Here is a 21,961-nt window from a genome sequence, read left to right as displayed (position 1 = left end):
GAGGGCGGAGCAGAGGTCTGCAGAGCCGTGGGAGACTCTGAGGGCGGAGCAGAGGTCTGCAGAGCCGTGGGAGACTCTGAGGGCGGAGCAGAGGTCTGCAGAGCCGTGGGAGACTCTGAGGGCGGAGCAGAGGTCTGCAGAGCCGTGGAAGACTCTGAGGGCGGAGCAGAGGTCTGCAGAGCCGTGGAAGACTCTGAGGGCGGAGCCTCTGCGGTCTTGATCACAAGACGAGACTGAGGAGAAGGGCCCTCTTCCTTCTCCTACGTCTTCGGCCAACAGGGTACGTGGCCATGGGGACGGTCAAGGCTACAGGCGCTGGCTCTGGGGCGGTCGAGGCTACAGGCGCTGGCTCGCTGACCGTGGCAGACATGGGCGCTGGCTCGCCGGCCGTGGCGGGCATGGGTGCTGGCTCGTTGGCCGTGGCGGGCATGGGCGTTGGCTCGTTGGCCGTGGCGGGCATGGGCGCTGGCTCGGTGGCCGTGGCGGGCATGGGCGCTGGCTCGTTGGCCGTGGCGGGCATGGGCGCTGGCTCGTGGGCCGTGGCGGGCATGGGCGCTGGCTCGTTGGCCGTGGGCGCTGGCTCGTTGGCCGTGGGCAGCATGGGCGTTGACTCGCTGGCCGTGCCAGGCTTCGAGGCTGGGGCCGTGACAGGCCTCGGGATTGGGGCCGTGTCCGGCTTCGGGACTGGGGCCGTGTAAGGCTTCAAGACGGGGGCCGTGTAAGGCTTCAAGACAGGGGCCGTGTAAGGCTTCAAGACGGGGGCCGTGGCGTGGAGCGCCAGTTCAGTATCTGCCTCCCCCACAGTAAACGAGGAACCAGAGTAGAGTAGGGCGAGGTCAATAAACTGAACCAGGTTAAGGGAGCAGCGACCACCAGGCAATAATGATGAGGTTGGCTCATTCAGTCCACATTGAAAAATGGTCTTCAGAGCCACCTCATTAAAATTCACCTGGTACGCCAGGAAACAAAAATCCATAATATAAGCCTCCACGGTTTGGCTCCCTGACGCAAACCCACGAGTTGGGCCGCTGGGTCCATAATGGCGAGGGCGGGGTTATGGGTTACACAACCGCTGCCTTGCTCGGAAAACTCTAGGTAAGCGCCCGAAGAGTGCACGGCGCTCAGAAATGCACTGGAGGCATAAACGGGCTCAGGGGCAGACACAGGTGAAACAGTGTGACATAAATCAGACAACGCACATACCTGCTGCCCCTGGGCCGTGAGCGCTTGGTCCTGCCTCCAAACTGTAGCTCCTTGCGCCGAATGTGACGTGCCTCTCCGCTCTAGTGAGCTGCGCGAAACATCCGCGTGACGCATTGTGACTGTCTACGGTGAGGTTGGTTATTCTGTAACCCGACACACACACACACACACACACACACAAGTAGAGACAGTCACAATGACGGATGAAAACTGCTTTATTAAATTAAAGCAGTCCGGGCAAAAGTACAAACAAGGGGCAAATCCGGGAGAGTAGTCGAGGGGAACGAGGGTCAATGTCGGGGTAAACAGGATGAAACAAACATGTAGCAAGAGGGGACTAGAGGGATGGGGAGTTGGCAAGCTAAGAGGTAACAAGTAGGGAGGTCAAAACTAGACGAGACTAGCAGGGGCAAAACTAGACGAGACTAGCGGGGGCATAAACACGGGAATCTAAATACATACAATAACCAACACCCGTGAAACGGAAGTGCTGGGTATTTATAGGGGAAGGTGCAGGTGTGAACAATGAAGGTGACGAGATGAGTGCAGGTGAATCTAATGTGTGGGGGATAGGAAGCGCGTGAGTGCAAGTGGTCATAATGTTCAGGCTGGTGCACGTGAGAAGCGAGCATGAGTCAGAGGGGGGAGAGTGTTTACGAGCGAGAGCTCGTAATAGCAAAACCAGGCGTGGAAGCCCGAGGGAGGAAAAAGAGCGTACGAGCTCAAGGGGGCGGAGCGAGGGAGCGGGAAGCGAGCACGCTCGCGGACTGCATGTGTGCGCGCTCGCGGAAGTGGAGATGGGGCAGAGGAGCGGGGTTCGTGACACCTGGCCAGATATCTGAGGCCACTGGGTAAAGCTAGGGCTTCAAAGTGTTCTCTGCTTTATAACCTAAAGTTATGCTTTTTTATTTAACAATTTAATAAATCTGGAAAGCTTGGTTGTGTTTATCAGGAGGGAGATGTTACCGGCAATTTACATAAGACAGGATTCTCGGCCTGCCAGTGCACAGATGCCAAAGAATATTTGGTTGATGCTGGAAGCAAGCAGACAAGGCAATGGCTTTTAATTTTGGACCTATGTATAATGATGCACTCCAAAAGTCTGCTCCTTTCTTGGTTGTGCTCAGCTTGATATATTTAGATATCACAATGTGCTAAGGTGGCCAAAAAAAATGGATTTAAGAATATTATCCCAAACAGTTTTGCTAAAGGCCTCATTAAATTTATATTGGTTATTCCGCAAAAAAAAAGTCAGGTTACAGCAACACAGTGAGAAAGATTGTTCCTTCATGAGTGAAACAGGGGTTTTCATCCAAAATATCAAGGGCTGAGGGCATTTGAGTGTATATCTTAATTCCTATTTTGTCGTTTTTTTTTTCAGGGACCTGAGGGCCCTCCAGGAGCAAAGGTACAGTTAAAGTTATCCTTTATTACACAGATCTCTGTTGTTAATCTAAATATTCATGAAACACATCACTTTGGTTATGCATTGTTGTGTCTTCAGTTTATGTGTCCTAGTAAAATCATATAAAAAAATCATATCTCGTTGCTAGAAGTGTTAACTGTGGTATAAAGGAAGTTAAACAGGTTCATAGCGTGTAGACATTTAGGATAGATTGCAAATCATAATCAGGCATTTAGTAATCAACAAATAGAAATGGAAAAACGATCATTCATTGAAATTTAACCAGTGGTACAAATGGATATCAGAATAAATCAATGTTAGTTGGAAGACATGGGCTAAAGAAGGTGTGGTTTTATCCAGGTACAATAAATTATGTGAGGCGTGGATATGGTCTGGTTAAGGGATGGGCACTAGTACACGAAGGTCCCTATTGGCTTGGTGTTATTGAAGAGTTACTCCCTTTCTTCATAATCAGCCAATAGGCTTCAATTTCTCATTCTAGAGAGAGTTTTATTGGACAAAAATTTATATACACCTCTGAGTGCAAGATGAATCAATATTTTTGGTCCATTTTAGAGAAAGATTGTAAATATTTAAATGCATATACCTGCTAAAAGTTCATTTTGTCAACATTCAAAAGCACACTAGCCTATAGATGACCTCAAAGCTTATAGACATTGATTTAAAAGCCACAAAACTCTCATTTTGATTTCATGGGGTCTTTAATATTTAATATTTAAGTATAAAGCAAAACCAAAAATAGCACCCTGAAGGCTGAAATTATCTACAAAATGTTGAAATGAAGTGTACATTATGCAGTCTGGACTGAATTAATTGAAGAAGTTTACTTGGTGTCAAGACATAAAAAAAAAAAAAAAACACTAACAAGAACATTTGAGGAATGTTCTTGTTAGTGTTGCAAGCACCATAATCACCCTACTAAAATAGCTCACTTGAAGAACTTGAGACAGTTTAAAGACAGAATGCAGAGTATTAGCACAAAACCTAAGAGCCCCACAAGGGTTTATATAAATAGCAGATTAACTTTGTGATGCCATCAGGAAGTTGCCAGTGTTTTCCAAAGTAACCTCATTAGAAGCTTTCTGTTTGAACTGACAGCAGCAGACAGACCCCTCAGGACACTGGGACCAATGACACACTGATGTGTTAATGACTCACAAATCATTGGGGCCCAATTTGGGCTCACCTCAGGGCCTCGTATGGGTGTGTGCTGTGGCTGACCTATGTCCTTAGGACCCAATGTAAACAGTTTCATGCATGCAGTTTTATTACAGTAGATTTAAGTCAGACAAAATCACTTCAATCACGTTTTCTTTGGCAAATGTTTTGGCCAAAATATTTTGGATGATATTTATAAATCTCACTGTTCCCCAAATGTCTAGCTGAAAATTATAATTGAATAAAAAGTTTTTAATGGACACTCAGCTCAGGCCCATTTATCATGCAATGAAAATATCAAGTCTTGAGATTAAAAAGCAGCCAAGCTTTTACATGACACTGGTGTCATTGTATGTAGAGTTTAAGATAATTAAGTACCACTAATAAGGTGCATATCCTCATGTCTAGACAAGCACACTGAGAACACAACAGGGTTTTGCATTTACATAGTGCTGACTAATTGTCTTTCTAAGCCTTTAGCACCCACATTCTATACAAAACCTGCCCTGCTGCTCAGGAAAGGTAAAATTGTTTATTCAGGCACTGCTGACAATTTTGGCAGAAGGTAAATCATTTCACACTTCTGTGTCTTATAAAGTGTAGCAATGGAAAGAGGTTTTGCACCTCCATGAGGACTTGCTCCTTGCTCCTTGTACCGCAGCTAAATTACTGTGCCAGACAGTTTGGAATTTCAATTCAACAAAGTTATAGAGTACCTTCTGTATCTAAAATTTAAACTACTAAAACTTACTATCTTTAAACTTAAAATGTACTATCTTTAAGGATTCTGTCATTTACTCATCCTTATGTCGTTCCAAACACTGTATATGACTTTCTTTGTTTTGTGAAGTGAATGAGGGCTGATGTTTTCAAACTTCCACAAAGGACTCAAAAGTAACTTAAAAGTATCATAAAAGTGGTCAGTTCGATGCTTGTGCTATATTCCAAGTTCTTTGAAGTTATAAAATAACTTTGTATAAGAAATAGTGAATTAATTTGTTCAGACAGTTTGTTTTAAAGACGGATATACCGATTCATTCATTTCATTTTTTGTGATAGTAACTACTTTTTCAAAAGAGTACAGTATTTGTAGTTTATTGACTTTAAATTATTAGTAGTTTGGTAAGCTTCAGTTTTAAATTAGCTTCCTAACGCTGCATCTCAAGTATACTGTATATTGAGCAGATATTTGGACTGGTCACAGAAATGTCATGTCGAATGTTTGCTTTTTGTTTTTACTTTTAGGGTTCCATTGGGCCATCTGGTATTCCAGGTATTGATGGAATAAAGGTAATATAACATATATCCTTCAGACATTTTTTTTTTTTTAGAATATGCAATAAATATTATATTTAACTTTTATTTTATTTAATATTTTACTTTAAAGTCAATATGAAACCATTTTACTTCTGTAATTTGATGTATATTCTCGAGTGAAACAAGTTACTAAAAAAAATCATTGGGTGGGGCTTGATTTTATCCATTGGGAATTGATTGGATTGCAAAAAGTGGAACGTTATGTAGCAGGATGGAGAGAGTTCAAAAACGAGATTTGTGACATCAGTCAAAAAGGAAAGTCATTTCAAAAGCACAGCAAGTTATTTCATTTTGATCAAATATCACTACAATTTATTTTTTAAATAATGTGTACTGATGAGTCCAGCACAAGACCAAGAACAAGCATTAAGAAAGTAAATATGGTCCGTTTTTATTTCATGTTGACTTTAAACTTTAGGAACACCCCATTTTTGGCTGGCAGGGAAAAAATACTGTCAAAAATAATAAAAATTTCCTTTTTTATTTAATCATCTGAAATGGACCTGCACAAAGCCAAATGCAAAATTTACCTGAAGCATTAGACTGGTATCATTGTAATGTAAAGCATCAAGGTGGATTTGAATTGATTAACCACAAAGTCATAAGTAATTTCCGTGGTTTGGTGTCTAAACCTTATTTTGTATGCCTTTAAGTTTAAGTCTAAGAGTGCATGATTTGAAATTTAACCAAGGATGCCAGGTCTGAGGCCAAAACTTAATGCAAACGTAAACACACTATAATAAGAAAAAGGTTGTGTTGTAAAAATTATTTAATTGTTGCTCATTTAATAGAGATGACACACGCACTTAGAAATGCATTAAAACTGAGGCAGGGCATGTGTTAATAGGAAACAGAGAAAGACTATTTTCTGGTGGAAGCAATACTCACTTTTGAAACAACAAAGGGCTCAGGGTCCTAAATGGTTCAACTGTTGGTTGCCAGGTCTCATTAAATCGTCGTCAGATGCAGTATGCTAAAATTTAAAAACCGACAAGAGCCTCTTCTTTAAATGGTGTCTAGAGAGTTCAGCATAGAATCAAGTAATTCACAAAATGTCATTAAAGCACAAGAACTTTTAAGACATAAAGTGATTAGCATCAGGACCTGTAACAAATATTTTTAGGTTTTAGAAGGCTAGAAACTAGATATTTTTAAATATTTCCAAATTACACTTAGTCCATGATTACCATCTTTTACCAACTGTAAAAATTACAAGATATCCAAGACACCATTTGGGGTAGCTGAGATGCCACACTGACGGAACCCTTTGGAGATCCTCCTGGAATACTTTTTTTAGTTCTCTGAGGCCACGTCCACATTTATGTTTTCATTTTTCACTTTTCCTCCACCAAAAATGGATACTTTCGCAAATGCTCTCCATAACTGCATACTTTGGAAAACTAAAATGACATTAGGAAACTGAAAACGGAGGTTTCAAACTTAAAAGATTAGTGTGGACACTTAACATTGAGAAACTCAATGTAAAGGCCCCAATATACTTCATAAAAAAGAGCGAACAGGTGTGGCATCAATTAAAACAAAATCTGGCCAAAAAGAAGGTGAAAGTTTTATTAAAACTTCTTATCGGCTGCTGAACACCTTCTTACTGTCAGTGGTTCACATCATCAGTAGGTGTGACCTGCAGCTTCACCTACGTTTTTAATTTTGTTTATGTTGTTCAGTCAGTCTTGATCCATCAATATGAACACACCAGCATGCAGTTATTATCGAGCTGGTGCAAATTTACCTACATGTGTATGATCCTTCATGTAGAGACATTTTCTAAGAACATCTCATACATTTTATTTTGTTTTGTTGAATTAATCTACAAAAAGAATCGAATCTACTCAAATACTTTCACTCATGCGCCTTCTGCAGTGAAAGCCATTCACACATCTGCCCATATTAAGGGATGCCTGTTATCATTCTTTTGTCTGTTTTCTTTCCTTTATCACTCTTTTTTACACTAATCTTTGCAGTTGTATCAGTGTCATCATAAAATACAATAACAGAGTCTAACCGGCACATATTATGGCCACGTATAGATGGCGTGGTGTTGGCGTAGTGGCTAAAGCACAGGGCTGTTAATCAGAAGGTCACAGGTTCTAACCCCACGGCCACCACCTTTGTGTCCTTGAGCAAGGCACTTAACTCCAGGTTGCTCTGGGGGGGATTGTCCTTGTAATAATTGCACTGTAAGTCGCTTTGGATAAAAGCATCTGCCAAATGCATAAATGTAATGTAAATGTATACTGTATTAGCATCATTAATTCAGAATGTAAACAAGACAAATTGCCCATTTTCAGCTGCATATATATATTACTTTTAATCATCATAGAGTGGTTAAAACAGCTTCTTTTACTGACCTCATGTGAATTCTACTCAAAGATATTGATAACACATTTTAATGTCAAATTAATTAAGGTTTTTCATGTAGCGTCCTCATATTAAGCGCTTTTCTAAACAGCTCCCACAGTGGTGTGGCAGGTGTCTGAATGTTCACAAACAGAGTTCATCAACTGTTTCAAACTTCTTTTTACCCCTGAATGAAAAATGAAGGAGAACTTCTCCGGATGTATATCAGTGCCTTTAGGTGCTGAAAGAACTCTAAAGAAATGTAAGGGCTGTAAACGGTTACTTTGGTAATCCCATCATAAGGGAAAGGTTTTTAAAAGACTTGAAATAAATATTAAAACATTTTGAATACATAAACAAGATATTTGAGGCTCCTTTAAAGGGTGCCTAGATGTTCTCCAAAGGGTTCCACCAATGAGGGATCTGAGTAACCCCGAAGTGGCTCAAGTATCTATTCATTTTTATAGCGCACTTGCCTAAAAGCATTGTTTTGTTGATGTAATTGAGAGAAGTTTTTATGAAAGATACAGTATATGCAAGTATGTACTTTTCTGGGTTTTTAATGCCTGTAGCCATTGTTTAGGGTAACTTTTCCAACCTTGTGTAAGAATTCATATGACTATCTGTAAGATACAGTAGGTCCACTGAATGTGTGTTCTGTTATTCATAGGGAGATATGGGTACGCCAGGATTAGATGGAATCCCTGGTGGCAAGGTTTGTGGCTGATTTCATGAGATCACTAGATCGAATTCATATCTCCATGGATTCATCAATTTCCATTGCAAGCTCCATGGAGATTGTGGCTAAAACCTTCTCTTTTTATTTATTTTTTTACATTTTATTCATAAATCAGTAGATTATTTTAGAGTATTAGTGCATCTGGATCTGGATGTTAAATATAACCAAATCATTCAATATCATGAAATGTAGATCATTTGTCAAAACTTCTAGAAAAAGTGGATTGGCTTAGAGCTTGTCTGAAAGTGAGTTTTTTTTTAAGTGGTCTGATGTCTATAGCATTCCTTGTACATTACTCCAGAGGTCATGTAGAATGGGCATCTGTAACATGAGCTTCATATCTTAATTGAATTTGAATTTTAACCCCATGTGTGATCTGACTTAACTTGAGGCTTTAATACACCCTGATCTGGGAGTCTCTATCACTTGTATGTTTAACACCCCCTAATGTTTTTTCCAACAGGGTGAAAGTGGTGAACGGGGTGAAAAGGTAAAACCATGTTTCCACACTCACAGTTAGCTGATAATTTTCAAATTTGATCCTTGGTATTTTGATTTGCAGGGCAACTAAATCTGTAGATGCAAAAATACAAATAATTCCATTAATTGAATCACTGATTATTTGGAATTATCACACGTCTCTCAGAAATACTTGATTCTTATTGGTCAAATGCAGAATTCTGTGGTCAAATTATTTTGTATAAAGTCAGCTAAACTGTATAAAATAATTTAAACTCAAATCAATGTTTCATAACCATTTATTTTCTTATGTGGTATGTAGTAGGCCTGAGATCTGACGGTTTTCACAAATCGATAAATGAAAGATTATCCTGATGATTATTCATTCACTAACCTGCAAACTCAAGAAGTTCAAAAACCTTTGGACTACCATCAGCTACTAATGTGTGTGTGTGTGTGTATGTGTGTGTGTGTGTGTGTGATACCTGTGCCTCTTCCATGCCGCAACAGGCTTCAGTTAATGTTATGTCGCCCCCTTGTGGTCTCTCCTTAAGCCAATACATCAGACTACATTACACAAGTTAGGCCTCTACTTTAAGTGTGGGCTGATGTTAATATATCAATGCCCAAAGTTTTTGATAAAATAATGTGCTGATCAATAATCTATATATCATATTTTAGTCATCTCCAGTAATAGTCGTGTAATAAGTAATTCATCATTATTGCAAATTAAACCCTGACAGGATGATACAAATCCTGCTCCTCTATCACCCTGTCTGGGTTTATTTTGTGATAATGACCAGTTGACTGTGCATTATCCCTTGCTTAACATAATTCTGTTGCTTCAGTATACTGTAGGATATCCATAGCTATCTGTTGTTTGACCAACATAAAAGTAATATTACATTTTAAGCTCTCATTTCAGTAATACTGTGATAAGTAAAATTTTAAATGTAAAAACTCCTCCGCATCATGTTCCCTGGCAGATTTTAGACGGCTATATACAAGGGACCATTGTCGTTTCCTTTAATTTTGCTTATAATCAGGAGACTCTGTGAAGTGCTTTGAGATGAAATCTGAATCCAAATCTGTTTCCAGCATGTTGGTGGCAAATGTAATCAGGCCAGGATTAGATGGCTTATGTGAATTCTGAACAAATAAAAAACACTCAAGCCCTTGTCATTTGACATATTGGCTCAATGTTAGTAAAAAAAGAAAATAAAAGAAAATGCAAATTGGACACATAGAAAGGGAATTAGTATTAGCATATGGCAATTTTAAATGATCTCCAATTGTATGCTCCGCCATGTGTGTCCTAGTTGTCTTTCATAGAGACACCTAATTATACAGTACATGGTGTATCATAAGAAGGCACAGAATTAGAAACGTTAGGGACAGACAGTCCATTAATTGTGATACTACTCAAGGGGACAGTGCTGTTAGAGTAAAGTTATGATCTGGTTCTTTTTAGTTCTTGGATCATACTTGCAGCGGTTGGCAACCATATCCTTAACCACAGGCTACCACCACCCTTTCATTCTGAAATTGCTCATTTAGATAAATTCTGAAATACTGTATTTCATCTGATAGAGTGAAAGTTTCTAATAGGTCAAATATAATTAAGCAGATTCCATCCCGCCTCAGATCTGCACCATGTCCAGACATTCCTGTGGTGCTAAAAATGGCTGTAATCGAGTCTATAGAAGGGACAAAGAGTGTCATGTTTTTACTAACCTTGAGATCTATCTTTGCTTTGTAAATGATTTTGATTGTTTAATTTATCTCTTTTAATATATAAGCTGCCGAGTCATCTAACAAACTAATGGCTGAGAGGTTAACATAACTTTAACATTGTAACATGAAACAACAGTGTTTAATAGTGGATTAAATAAAACTACTAGTGATGCATTACTTGATTCAATGTAAATTCAATGTCCTTTTCTTTCTCTTACAGGGAGACATGGGAGAGGATGGGCCGAAAGGTGACACTGGAGACAAGGTAAGTCTATAATTAATTAAAATCCTGCATTCATTCAACATACAACAGAATGGTTATAACATGATTAACTGTTTGCAGGGATGGACTGTTATACTGTGACATTGCTATTCCTAGGATAGCATTACTACACTTTAAACTCCCAAGACTTAAATCTGAATTTTATTATTACATTAATTTAGTTATATACATAATTTTTTTATTTTGTTAAATAATGTAATTATAATTTACTTTGTATTAACATATTTTAATTAGTGGTATCAGGTGATGAAAATTTGTAATTGCTATTAATCGCATTATTTTTCATAATCGCGATTAATCACAGATTTTCAAAGTACTGAAATTTGACTATGAATATACTTCTTTTCTTACTGAAACGCATTTATTTCCTTCTTAGTAAAGAAAAAAAAAATCATATTAAACAATATAATGCTTTATTAACTTTTTCGAAGCAAAACCTTCCACAGTATAAAGATAGAAATGCTTAGTAACACTGTATAATAACTACACTGTATATAGTATTTGTAAAGCATTAGTTTATAGTTAATTGATCATTATAAATGATTGTTCCTACATTATTAATACATTAATAAGCTACATTTAAATAGTATGTTATTTGTTTCTATCTGCTTTAGCAAATTATTGATTATTTTTTAATAAGTTTGTATATTTGGCATTTTTTTTTCTATCCTTAGTAAACAACTTGTAAATAATACCTAAAAGATGTATTTTAGTTGATGCAAACCACTGGTAAAGAAGTGTTTATGAGAACAGTAAGAAAGCATAAATTCATAGTAAATAAATATATTAAATATTTAATTAATTTGATATACATTTCTGCTTAATTAATGCATATATTAATGTTTTAGGAACACTTACTATTAAATCAATTAATCCCTAATTAGAGTTTTGCCCTTTTGGGCCAGTACTACGTTGTCACTAAATCTTCCATTGATCTTGTAAATGTGTTGTACATGTGTCCTAGCAGCCTGCACTTTCATTTAAGTAATATCCAGTTCTTTTGTGGTGCATGCTTCAATTTGATGTCTGAAGGTGTTGACCACCAAAAGACATAAAATTATGACTTCTGTAATCTGTGTATTAGATTACAGAAAGTGAAACGTTCATTTAATGCGAAGTGTGTAGCACATTCCAGACTATTTATTTCATTAAATTGCAGGCTCTTATGGTGCAACAATCAACCAACCACATAGGGATCTGCTTATCCAGAAGTGTGAAATTTCCAGTCACAGAAACTGACACAGTCCATCAAAATAAAAATTAGGTTTAATGGACACGTAACATTGAAGAAATGATGACAAAAAATATATTACTACTGCATAATACAACTTTAATATTCATTTTGATAATAATAATAATTATTATTATTATTAATATTAGAAATATTAATATGAATTATATTTTTAGCAAATTTCACAAGCAAGTGTGCTGTTGTAATGAATGCACTTTAAGTGATTCTCTGTTGTGTTCACATTATTTTACAAAAGAAAATGTTTTAGATTCAGCTGTGAAGATGCTTTATATGATAATATAATTTAATTTGAAGAACTCTATAAATTAATTTGGCTAATTAGTCATATTTTTTATTAAAAAAATTATTGATCTTTTAAACATGGAATTCCGAAAAAATAAAATGGAAAGCAGAATTTGGGGAAAAAATATTTCATTGGGTCCTATTTTTTATGCTTTGCAAACTTTTAAACATTTGCATTTTCATTTCTAAGAAAAGTAACATGCATGGCGTGTCAACGTCGCTTGCACACTTCAGCAGCATAGTAAGGATATTTTCACATTTTTTCAAGTTTAATAGGCACTGAATTGGCTAAGTATAATTTAAGGTCAATAATATAACATTATATGCTCTTTCCTATTTCTGTTTTTTTCTGTTTATATTAGATCCACTGGTGAAATTACTTAAACAGTAATTTTAATTGGCAATAATGAGAACAAATCTGCTCATAAAGCTTAATAGGATGGAACATCCTAAAGTGGCATTTGAGCAATCAGAGGATCTCTTTCAATAAACGGTGGATTTTCCTCTCTCACTATTATTCCTGTACTTTTGTGTTGTGTCTGGTGTTTTTTTTATTTATTTTTTTTGTCTGTTTTGAGCCTTTGTGAACATAAACAAATAAACTATTTGTATGTAGCTTATTAATGTAGGAACATTATTTTATAAATTATCAATTGACTTTAAACTAATGCTTTAAAAATACTTTATATTTCGTAGTTAATATAAAGAGTTACCAAATGCAATAAAATAGCACTTATTCAAGTAACATTAAATGTTACCAAAAGTGGGAGGTTGACTAATTGAAAGAACTAGTCCTCACATAGGTTGCATATTAATTGATATGGGCATTAAATCTCTTAAACTCTCATCCATCACAATATTTAGTAGCCGGCAGACTGTGGTTATTCAGTTTGTTACAGCAATTGTGAAGCCACGTTCATAATTCGCTACAGGGCTTCAGCATCTACGTTAAGTGCCACTTTGAACTCCACATAAAAAGCGCTCTCTGCATTTTGGTGATCGTTAAGACATCGCGGTTGCTTCTGTGGTAATTAAAATGCACCTGACATAGGCTAAATAGTACTTGATTTCTGTCACAAGTTCAGTCTAGGCTTGTTTTGTGCAACAAATAGTGGTGGGAGCTCCTTTCTCCATCACTTTATCATTGGGTGCTTCTCAAACGGAAGGCTGCATCCTTGTATGGTCCTTCGGAGGCTGTAGGCTAGACTCCTGAGTATTCAGCGCTAGAATGAGACAGTCTAGTAAGTGTGCATGGCGAACCATGAGTTTAGAACCATGTGATATTTTACTTTGTTTAGAATACCCATATACTTCAGAAAATGAGAAATATGTCCTAATTATTTTACCAAAATGTTTTAATCACAAAGTAATAGTCACTCAAAAAAAGCCTTTATATAATACATTTTAAAACACTGATCTTATAATTTACATTCAAACCCTTTCAAATATGAAAGAATGGAAGCCTAGACTTTTAAATGGAACCCTAAACTTTTAAAGTTTTTCAAATTCAAGTCATTGCCCTTTTATTCATTTTATTTATTTATTTATGTGCTTTTTGTATTCTAGTTTGTTGTATTGTTTAAACTACTTGCATTTTAAATGTTTCTACATATTGTCATTGATGCAAAAGCAAATAAAAAGAAGAGAGAGAAAAAATAAGCTCCGTCATAAAGGTTTCTGCCTGCGCGGTCACGTGACTCATTTTCGGCCTTTTTTTTTTGGTTATTTGGGGCATGTGCAAAGGATTGTGGTGATTGAAGGCCACAAAGGATCAGAGATGAGTAGAGTAGCCAAAAACTGTACTCAAGTAAAAGTTTAGTTACTTTAAAAAAAAATATTACTCAAGTAGAAATAAAAGTACTAACATAAATATTTACTTGAGTAAGAGTAAGAAAATATCCAATGAAAAGAGTACTTGAGTAGTGAGTAACTCATTAATTTCACAAATTACATTATGGATTACATAACTCCACTATATTCCATTACATAATACACATTTAACACGTATTAAAAAATTATTATTAATGGAAATTCTGTCATCATCATGTTGTCCCAAACCCGTGTGACTTCCTTTTTTCCATGCAACACAATAAGGAGATATTAGACAGAATGTTTGCTTGAGTCACTATTTACGTTTTATTTACATAAATTTAATATTTATGTTTTTTTTATATATATATTTTGAACGTGAATGGTGACCGAGATGTCAGTCCCTAACATTCTGTCAAACATATTTGTGTTCCACATAGTACAAAGGGTCACACAGGTTTGGAACAATATGAAGGTAGGGAAATGATAGCAGAATATTAAATTATGGCTGAGCTAGCACTTTTAAGGGATAGTTCACCCAAAAAGGATTCCCATATCAATTAAAAAAAAAGTTCCCTCATCAATTACTCACCTTCATGCCATCCCAGATATGTATGACTTCCTTTCTTCTGGAAAACACAAATTAAGATTTTTGAAGAATATTTTAGCTTTGTAGGCCAAAATTGCGATGCTCCAAAAAGCACAAAGGCAGTATAAAAGTGATCCATAAGACTCCAGTAGTTAAATCCATATCTTCAGAAGTGATATGAAAGGTGTGGGTGAGAAACAGATCGATATTTGTTATTTTTTTGATATATTGTATATTTTTGTGAATCACCAAAAACACAAGAAGAAGAATGTGAAAGTGATCTGTTTCTCTGTTTCTCATCCACACATTCTCATATCACATCGCTTCTGAAGATACTGATTTAACAACTGGAATCTTATGTATTAATTTTGTGCTGACTTAAATATGTGTGATTTTGTTTAGCTTTAAAATGTTGCCACCCATTCACTTGCATTGAATGGACCTACAGAGCTGAGAAATTCTTCTCAAAATCTTAATTTGAGTTCAGCAGATGAAAGATAGTCATACACATCTGGGGTGGCATGAGGGTGAATAAATAATAATTAAAATGTTTGTGTGAACTATCCCTTTAAGGGCTCTTGTCAGTGAGAATGTTTGTAAACACTTATATAAATTATTACGTTGAAAACATGAAAATGTCCCTCAAGGACATTATATATAATGCTGAAATATAAACCAAAGCAAGAACATACTTTATTAATGCCTACTTTCGCTATTTCATAGCTTTTAAAGTCCTGCGTGGATTCTTATTTCAGTCTAGTTACAGTTTTCTGAGTCTAAAAAATTTAGATCATTAGTTCTGTACAGCAGAAATACTGTCTGTTTGATCGCTGCTTGACAATCACACGAACGGCAGAGCAAAAGGCATGTACACTTATCTTGGATGTTCACATGGATTTATACAGTTAATCTGCCTGAAGTAGCTGCAATATTTTCCAGTAAATGCGTAAATACTGCTCATGACATACGGGCAAAGCACACTGATATATTGCTGCACTGATTTAAAATTTACACTTAAAAACTGATGTCATCAGTTACATTATCACCCTGAAAATGACCATCACATTACACAGAAAAGCCCATGTTAGCATTAGAGCTAAAACTTACCTCAGCATGCTGCCTTAAATTGAAGCTGAGATTTGAATCTTGAAATATCAGCTTGTCTTGGTGTTAAATGAAGGCATTGCATGATGACACTGCGAAGAAAAGAAAGTTTTTCACTTTGAAGAGTTTGATGTTGTAGCATTGATGACTTGAGTGACAGTCTGTGTCAGCAGCATGCGCAGCTGTGTGAACTTCCGCGCTCGTAAAAGTCCCGTTCAATAATCTCTCAATAAATTACACATTAACTAAAATTAAACCCAGTAATTTAACGACAGGAATGCCGGCCATTGTAAAGAAATAAAAGAAAACAAAATGTATTTAGAAATTTACTTGAGTGAGAGTAAAAAGTACCCACTTTTAAATCTACTCTAAGTAATTTTTTCAAAAAAGTTACTTAAGTAAATGTAGCACGTTACTACCCACCTCTGCGAAAGCTACACCCGATGCATCCTCCAAAATGTGGTAAACAAAGACTGCGAAATAAGGCTGCCTTCCAAGTGTTCTCACAATTAAGAAGGCCTTCGATGGTGCTTGATGTGGCAGCCGAGATATCCAGCCTTACGAGGCTGTAGCCATCAGATTGAGAAGCACTGCTTGACACTGAATCACTGCTGTGTGTGTTTGTGCATGTCAGTGTTATGACTCCAGGTAGACGCTTCCAGTCAGTGTTTATGCTGGTTTATGCTGTATTAACAGTAAATGCGTTAATTGCGATTAAACACATTTTTACGCATTAAACTTTAATCGCATGTGTAAAAGCATTCATTTTGAAAGTTATAACTTTAATACATTGATGAAGGTGTTCTAATGCTTGTCCTTAGTGTAAGAAATTAGTTTGTGAAATTGTGAAAACACACCAAGGGTCGTGGTTAAAAATTCAAAAGACACAAAAGCTTCACGTTAGATGAAACTTAAGATGAAAAATGGAATGCATCAAGAGTATCTCTCTCAACAGTATCTTAACAGTACTCTGTACCTTATCTGACTGGGTGTACCTTTGAGGGTACTGCCCCTAGTGGCAAGCTGTTGTAAAAAAAAAAAAATTTTGACAGTTAAGGTTAACATTAGCAGGCCAAAATGTATATGGAGGTTTTAAATAAAGATTTAAGTTAATACTTTTCTCACTTTAAAAAGGCATGTAACTTTACATATCTGTCTATATGACATACTGTACCTGTCATGTTCACTGAAATGTTGACATTGGATATTTTACATTGTAAAAAACACACGCAAGGCATCCATGCATTAAATATTGTCAAACAAAGAAAATGGGGTTATGATAAAACTGCTTTTCAGGTAGGCCATTGATCTTACTACGTAGCCGTAATAAACTTGTTCAAGGGAGTAAAATGTGATTCAGGAAGTTAGCATCAAAGGAAATTAAAGCCTTAAAGCTTTTCTCAAGAGACATTTGACAAAGTGCCTACTCTGGTCTTTGTATAAAAGGAAAAAGTATACAAAGCCTTCAACCTTCAGTGATCATAAAATATTTGGAAGGCATAGTTTGAAACATGAACTACAGCATAATAAAGGATTTTCAGAAGCAATAGTGGGCAACTTACCTAGGTACATTTGTAGTGCCCATCTAAATGGTTTAAATCTAGTTTGGCCAGTGATGTATTTTAAACATACTAAAACATTTAGCCAGTTACTGTAAATATTAGCACAATTAGTCTTTGTTAACATAATTGCAGTTTCCTGTCGCCCACCTTTTTCAGTGCTTAATAGTTTTGTCCATATGTGCTTGGCCAGCTTGCCATTGATTAGACCAGGCAGCCCATGCGTGATTCACCACTAAGAGCACTGATGTGTAATGTCTCAACCATGTCTGCACAATTAAAACACTCTCAGTCGTGATATGGAATCAGTGTCTAAAGCTTTTCCACAATGATTTTGTCAATAGTTCATTGTGAGTGGCTTAGAGAGGATACAGACCTTCTGGCACATGTTTTCTGGAGATGCCAGGGCCTGGACTCACAGACCAAAGGAAAAACATTGTAATGCAGACTGCTGAACTAAGATCTATACAGGATAACGCAAAGAGAAAAATAATGATGGCAGAGGCAGGCAAAAATCCAGACCTTGTAAAAATATGGCCAAGTGCTTTGGCAGTGGCCCTATGTTGTGTGAGTGAGGATGGATGACAGAGTGAAAAGATATTTCCTAAATGTGAGATTGCTTAAAGGGATAGTTCACCCAAAATTAAAATTCTCTCATCATTTACTCACCCTGTCCACGTCATCGCAGCTGTGTATGACTTTCTGTCTTCTGCTGAACACAAATAAAGATTTTTAAAGTCATTTTTATTCTTTAATAATAATTTTAATTTTATTCTTTATATTTTTTCTCTGTTGGTCCATACAAATGCAAGTGAATGGGTACCAAAACTTTGAAGCTCCAAAAGCACATAAAGACAGCATAAAAATAATCCATAAATCTCTGTGGTTAACTCCATGTTTTTGGAAGCGGTATGATAAGTGTGGGTGAGAAACAGATCAATATTTAAGTCCTTTTTTTTACTATCAGTCTCCACTTTTACTTTCACATCCTTCTTCTTTTGATTTTGGTGATTTGCATTCATCATGCATATCGGCACCTAGTGGACAGGGAGGAGAATTTATAGTAAAAAATAAACATTGATCTGTTTCTCACCCACACCTAAAATATCGCTTTTGAAGATGTAGATTTAGAGTCTTATGGATTTTTTTATGCTGCCTTTATTAGCTTTTTGGAGCTTCAAAATTTTTGTACTCATTCACTCACTTATGAGGACCTACAGAGTTGAGATTTTCTTCTAAACATCTTCATATGTGTTCTGCAGAAGAAAGACAGTTCTACACATTTGAGATGGCATGATGGTGACTAAATGATGAGAGAATTTTCATTTTTGGGTGAACTATCCCTTTAATTTATATATACTGTATTATATTATGCATTCATCATTTACTCACCCTCTTGTTGTTTCAAACTCGCGTCACTTTTTTTCATAAAACACAAAAGGAGATTTATAGTGCCCAACAGCCTAATTTTTTTTTGCCCATAAAAACAAAATTAATGGTCACCGAGGCTGTGCGTCCCTAACATTCTGCCTCCTTTTGTGTTCCTTGGAATAAAGAAAGTCATATGAATTTGGAATGACTTTAGGGCAGTAAATGATGGCAGAAATTTCATTTATGGGTGATCTAACCCTTTATTAGCCATAGAGCAACCAGTAAGGCAAAAATATCATAAAATCTGTCTTATTTACAAGGAGTGAAATCTGCAATAGAATTCCATGCCAGCAGTGATTTTGGCCTGTGTGTACAGATTTCCAGTCAAGGAAAATCTGTATCTTTATAACATTTACAAATATGTTCACATTACCATGCTCATTACGTGATTAATAACTTTTTTCACATGTTGGTTTAAGTTCGAGTGCCAAAACTTTTGCTTATTCAAGATTTTTGTGCCTGTGTCTGGATGGCATACAGACATATCAGGGATTTCGTCCCAGTGGGGATGGCTTTGGTACTTAAAACAATGACTTCTTGGTGTTATGTGTATAAATATTTAACTGGGTGTGAAATTAGCTGTGACTTGCCATGTAGCGCATTTCCCACAAAAAAAAACACTCAGATGTCAGGGGTGGAAAAAATCCTCTTTAGGTCAGAAAATAACACAAATAAACTCCATAACTGGATAGCAAAATGTTTTTGGGGTTTTGGAGGTATGGCCAGTGGCATGGTCTCCTGGCAGTTCCTCACAATTTTGAGGTTGCAGCCTACCCAAGAAGTCTGGCAGCATATCATCAGTTAGCAGTGCCATGCTAGTCTCTAAGCTGCCGAGAACTACTTCTCTTGTTCTGTATAGAAGACTTGTTAGATAGTTGCACTCTTTTCAAACGAAGGAACCGGAGTGGCACCACTGCTGTTTAAAGGAATAGTTCACTGAAAATGAAAATTCTCTCATCGTTTACTCACCCTAATGCCATCCCAGATGTGTATGACTTTATTCTGCAGACCACAAACACAGATTTTGAGAATAGCTCAGGACAGAAGGCCCATACAATATAAGTGAATAGTGACCAAAACTTTGAAGCTCCTTAAAGGCAAAATAAAAGTAATCCATATAACTCCAGTGGTTTAACGTTCTGAAGTGATCCAAAAGTGGGTTTTGGATCAGGATAAACTATAAAATAACTCCTTATTCACAATAAATCTTGCTGTCTCTAGGAACAATCAAGATTTCAAGTTCAATTACACATCCTAATGCTTGACACATATGTAGAGCACAAGATGGTGCTAGTAAGTGTAGTCGAGCTTGAAATCATGATCGCCAAGGAGACTGCTGATGTCAAGATTTATAGTAAAAATGTCTGTCGCAAAAACCAAATGGATTACTTCAGAAGACATGGACTTAACCACTGGAGTCTTATGGATTACTTTTTGGAGCTTAAAAAATTTGGTCACCATTCACTTGCATTGTGTAGACCTATATAGATCGAAGATATTCTTCTTAAAATTGTTATTTTTGTTCTGCAAAAGAAAGTCACGAGAGCTGGGAAAACCAGCTAGCTGACCAGCTAAACACCTGCTTGGTTAGGCTGGAAGACCAGCTTAAATTTGTTGAAGACCAGTTACATTAGGCTTGGATACCAGCTAAACCAGCTAAGACCAGCAAACCACCTTAGGCAGTTTTTTTTTTTCAGTCATAATGTTGATTTTTGCTTGCACTCATTATAGACCTAAAATCGAGCATTTATAGCCAAACTTAGTCACTTCATTTCCTTAAGTTAAATGTGATCCGGTGACTAAGACACTCCAATGTACCAGTTGTTTTATTTGCCAGGAATACAATGCCATTTATTTGGTCAATAAACCATATCAGCACTTTCCTTCATAATTAAAAGCTGTTTGTCATGCTGACAATATCACTAGTGCATTACATTTTGATGTATCATGTGGTAATTATCACCACCATTGTTGAATACTTCACACAATGTTATCTCATCCATGTAACACTCTGCAGAGTCATTTTTCAGTTTATGATGTTCACACAGTCTCTAGGCTTTGTATGTCAATCAATCTATTAGGGACACCTTGATAATGGTTTATCATGTAAGCTACAAAATAATCACACTCGGTTTCAGCAGATCATGTTATCCTGTTTTTTTTTACTCTTGGTTTATTATGACCAGTAATAACATGATCAAAACCTTCTGTGTTTGTGTTATAGTATGTTGAATTTTATGACTGAATAAGTAGTGTTTAACATTCACATACACATTTGAATAGATGCGAGAGAACATTTTGCACTGCTAAAAAATAACAGAAAAAAAAACATTCTGTTTTTGCTGACAAGACAGACGTGGCAGTGACTGTAATACAATGTTATAAGTCATTAGTCTGCATGGCATTTCACGCTCACAATCCGATGGCTTCTATAATGGATTTACATAAGGCCCTGTGACACAACTCAGTCAAAAACCACATGTGATGAATTGTTACCAATCCAAATCTTTGCAAATACTTGACAGGTGCACAACAGAATGCACTGTGATGTATTGTGTTCTCAACTTTATATTGCTCTATAAACTTGAACAAAAACTTGTCTTCGAGCCTGACAGTTTAATGTTGTCATTTTGAACCACACATAACTAAAGCTTACAGAAGTACAGTAACAAATGAGGGGGACAATTGTATGCCCTTTTTTGGCGTGGTTTATTCATCCAGCATTCGTGAACAAAGAACATCCATATAAAAGGCAAAAGACAGGGGATAAAGGTGGTGATTGGGGTAGGGGAGAGGTGGTTTACTGATATCCAGCTGTAACTGTTAATGTGGTTTATTGCCAACAAAAAAATGCAGCAATTAAGAGCGCCTTGTGTGCAGCGCATCATAATGATGCCCATAAAAGCCAGGGCATGCATTCCTCAGCAACCTCAGAGCACAAGACGCATGTGAAGTTGAACCGCAGATTCAGCAGCTGGCAGAGGGCCCAGCCATCATTTCCCACAAGCTCTAATGATCCTCTGCCCTCTGGTCCTCGCTGCACATCATGTCCCCAAGACGTTCAGCTACTCTAAAAATGTATGGTATTGGGATTACATTTTATTTCTGTTGTTGCAGAAAAATACCAATTTGTTTCATTCTTTGGTGCTAAATAGTAGAACAAAGGCATTAAAGGGGTTTAAAGACAAGTAGCAAAATCAATGATCATTAGTGGCTGTTTTCTGATTGGCTGCCATGTGAAAAGAGCCCCAATCTTCCATT

General features: G+C 36.9%; 1 protein-coding gene across 1 annotated transcript in view; it reads left to right on the top strand.

Annotated features, from left to right (window-relative positions):
- LOC127659870 (collagen alpha-1(XXV) chain-like) overlaps positions 1–21,961 on the top strand; it is a 136,374-nt gene that overhangs the window by 60,145 nt on the left and 54,268 nt on the right. The window contains exons 7-11 of the mRNA XM_052149831.1: positions 2,585–2,611; positions 5,033–5,077; positions 8,130–8,174; positions 8,662–8,688; positions 10,612–10,656. Coding sequence (XP_052005791.1) covers positions 2,585–2,611; positions 5,033–5,077; positions 8,130–8,174; positions 8,662–8,688; positions 10,612–10,656 — 189 coding nt within the window. The remainder of the gene's footprint in view (positions 1–2,584; positions 2,612–5,032; positions 5,078–8,129; positions 8,175–8,661; positions 8,689–10,611; positions 10,657–21,961) is intronic.

The sequence above is a fragment of the Xyrauchen texanus genome, chromosome 2, assembly GCF_025860055.1.
Source record: "Xyrauchen texanus isolate HMW12.3.18 chromosome 2, RBS_HiC_50CHRs, whole genome shotgun sequence".
NCBI lineage: Eukaryota > Metazoa > Chordata > Actinopteri > Cypriniformes > Catostomidae > Xyrauchen > Xyrauchen texanus.
This window is presented reverse-complemented; position numbering and strand designations above follow the sequence as displayed.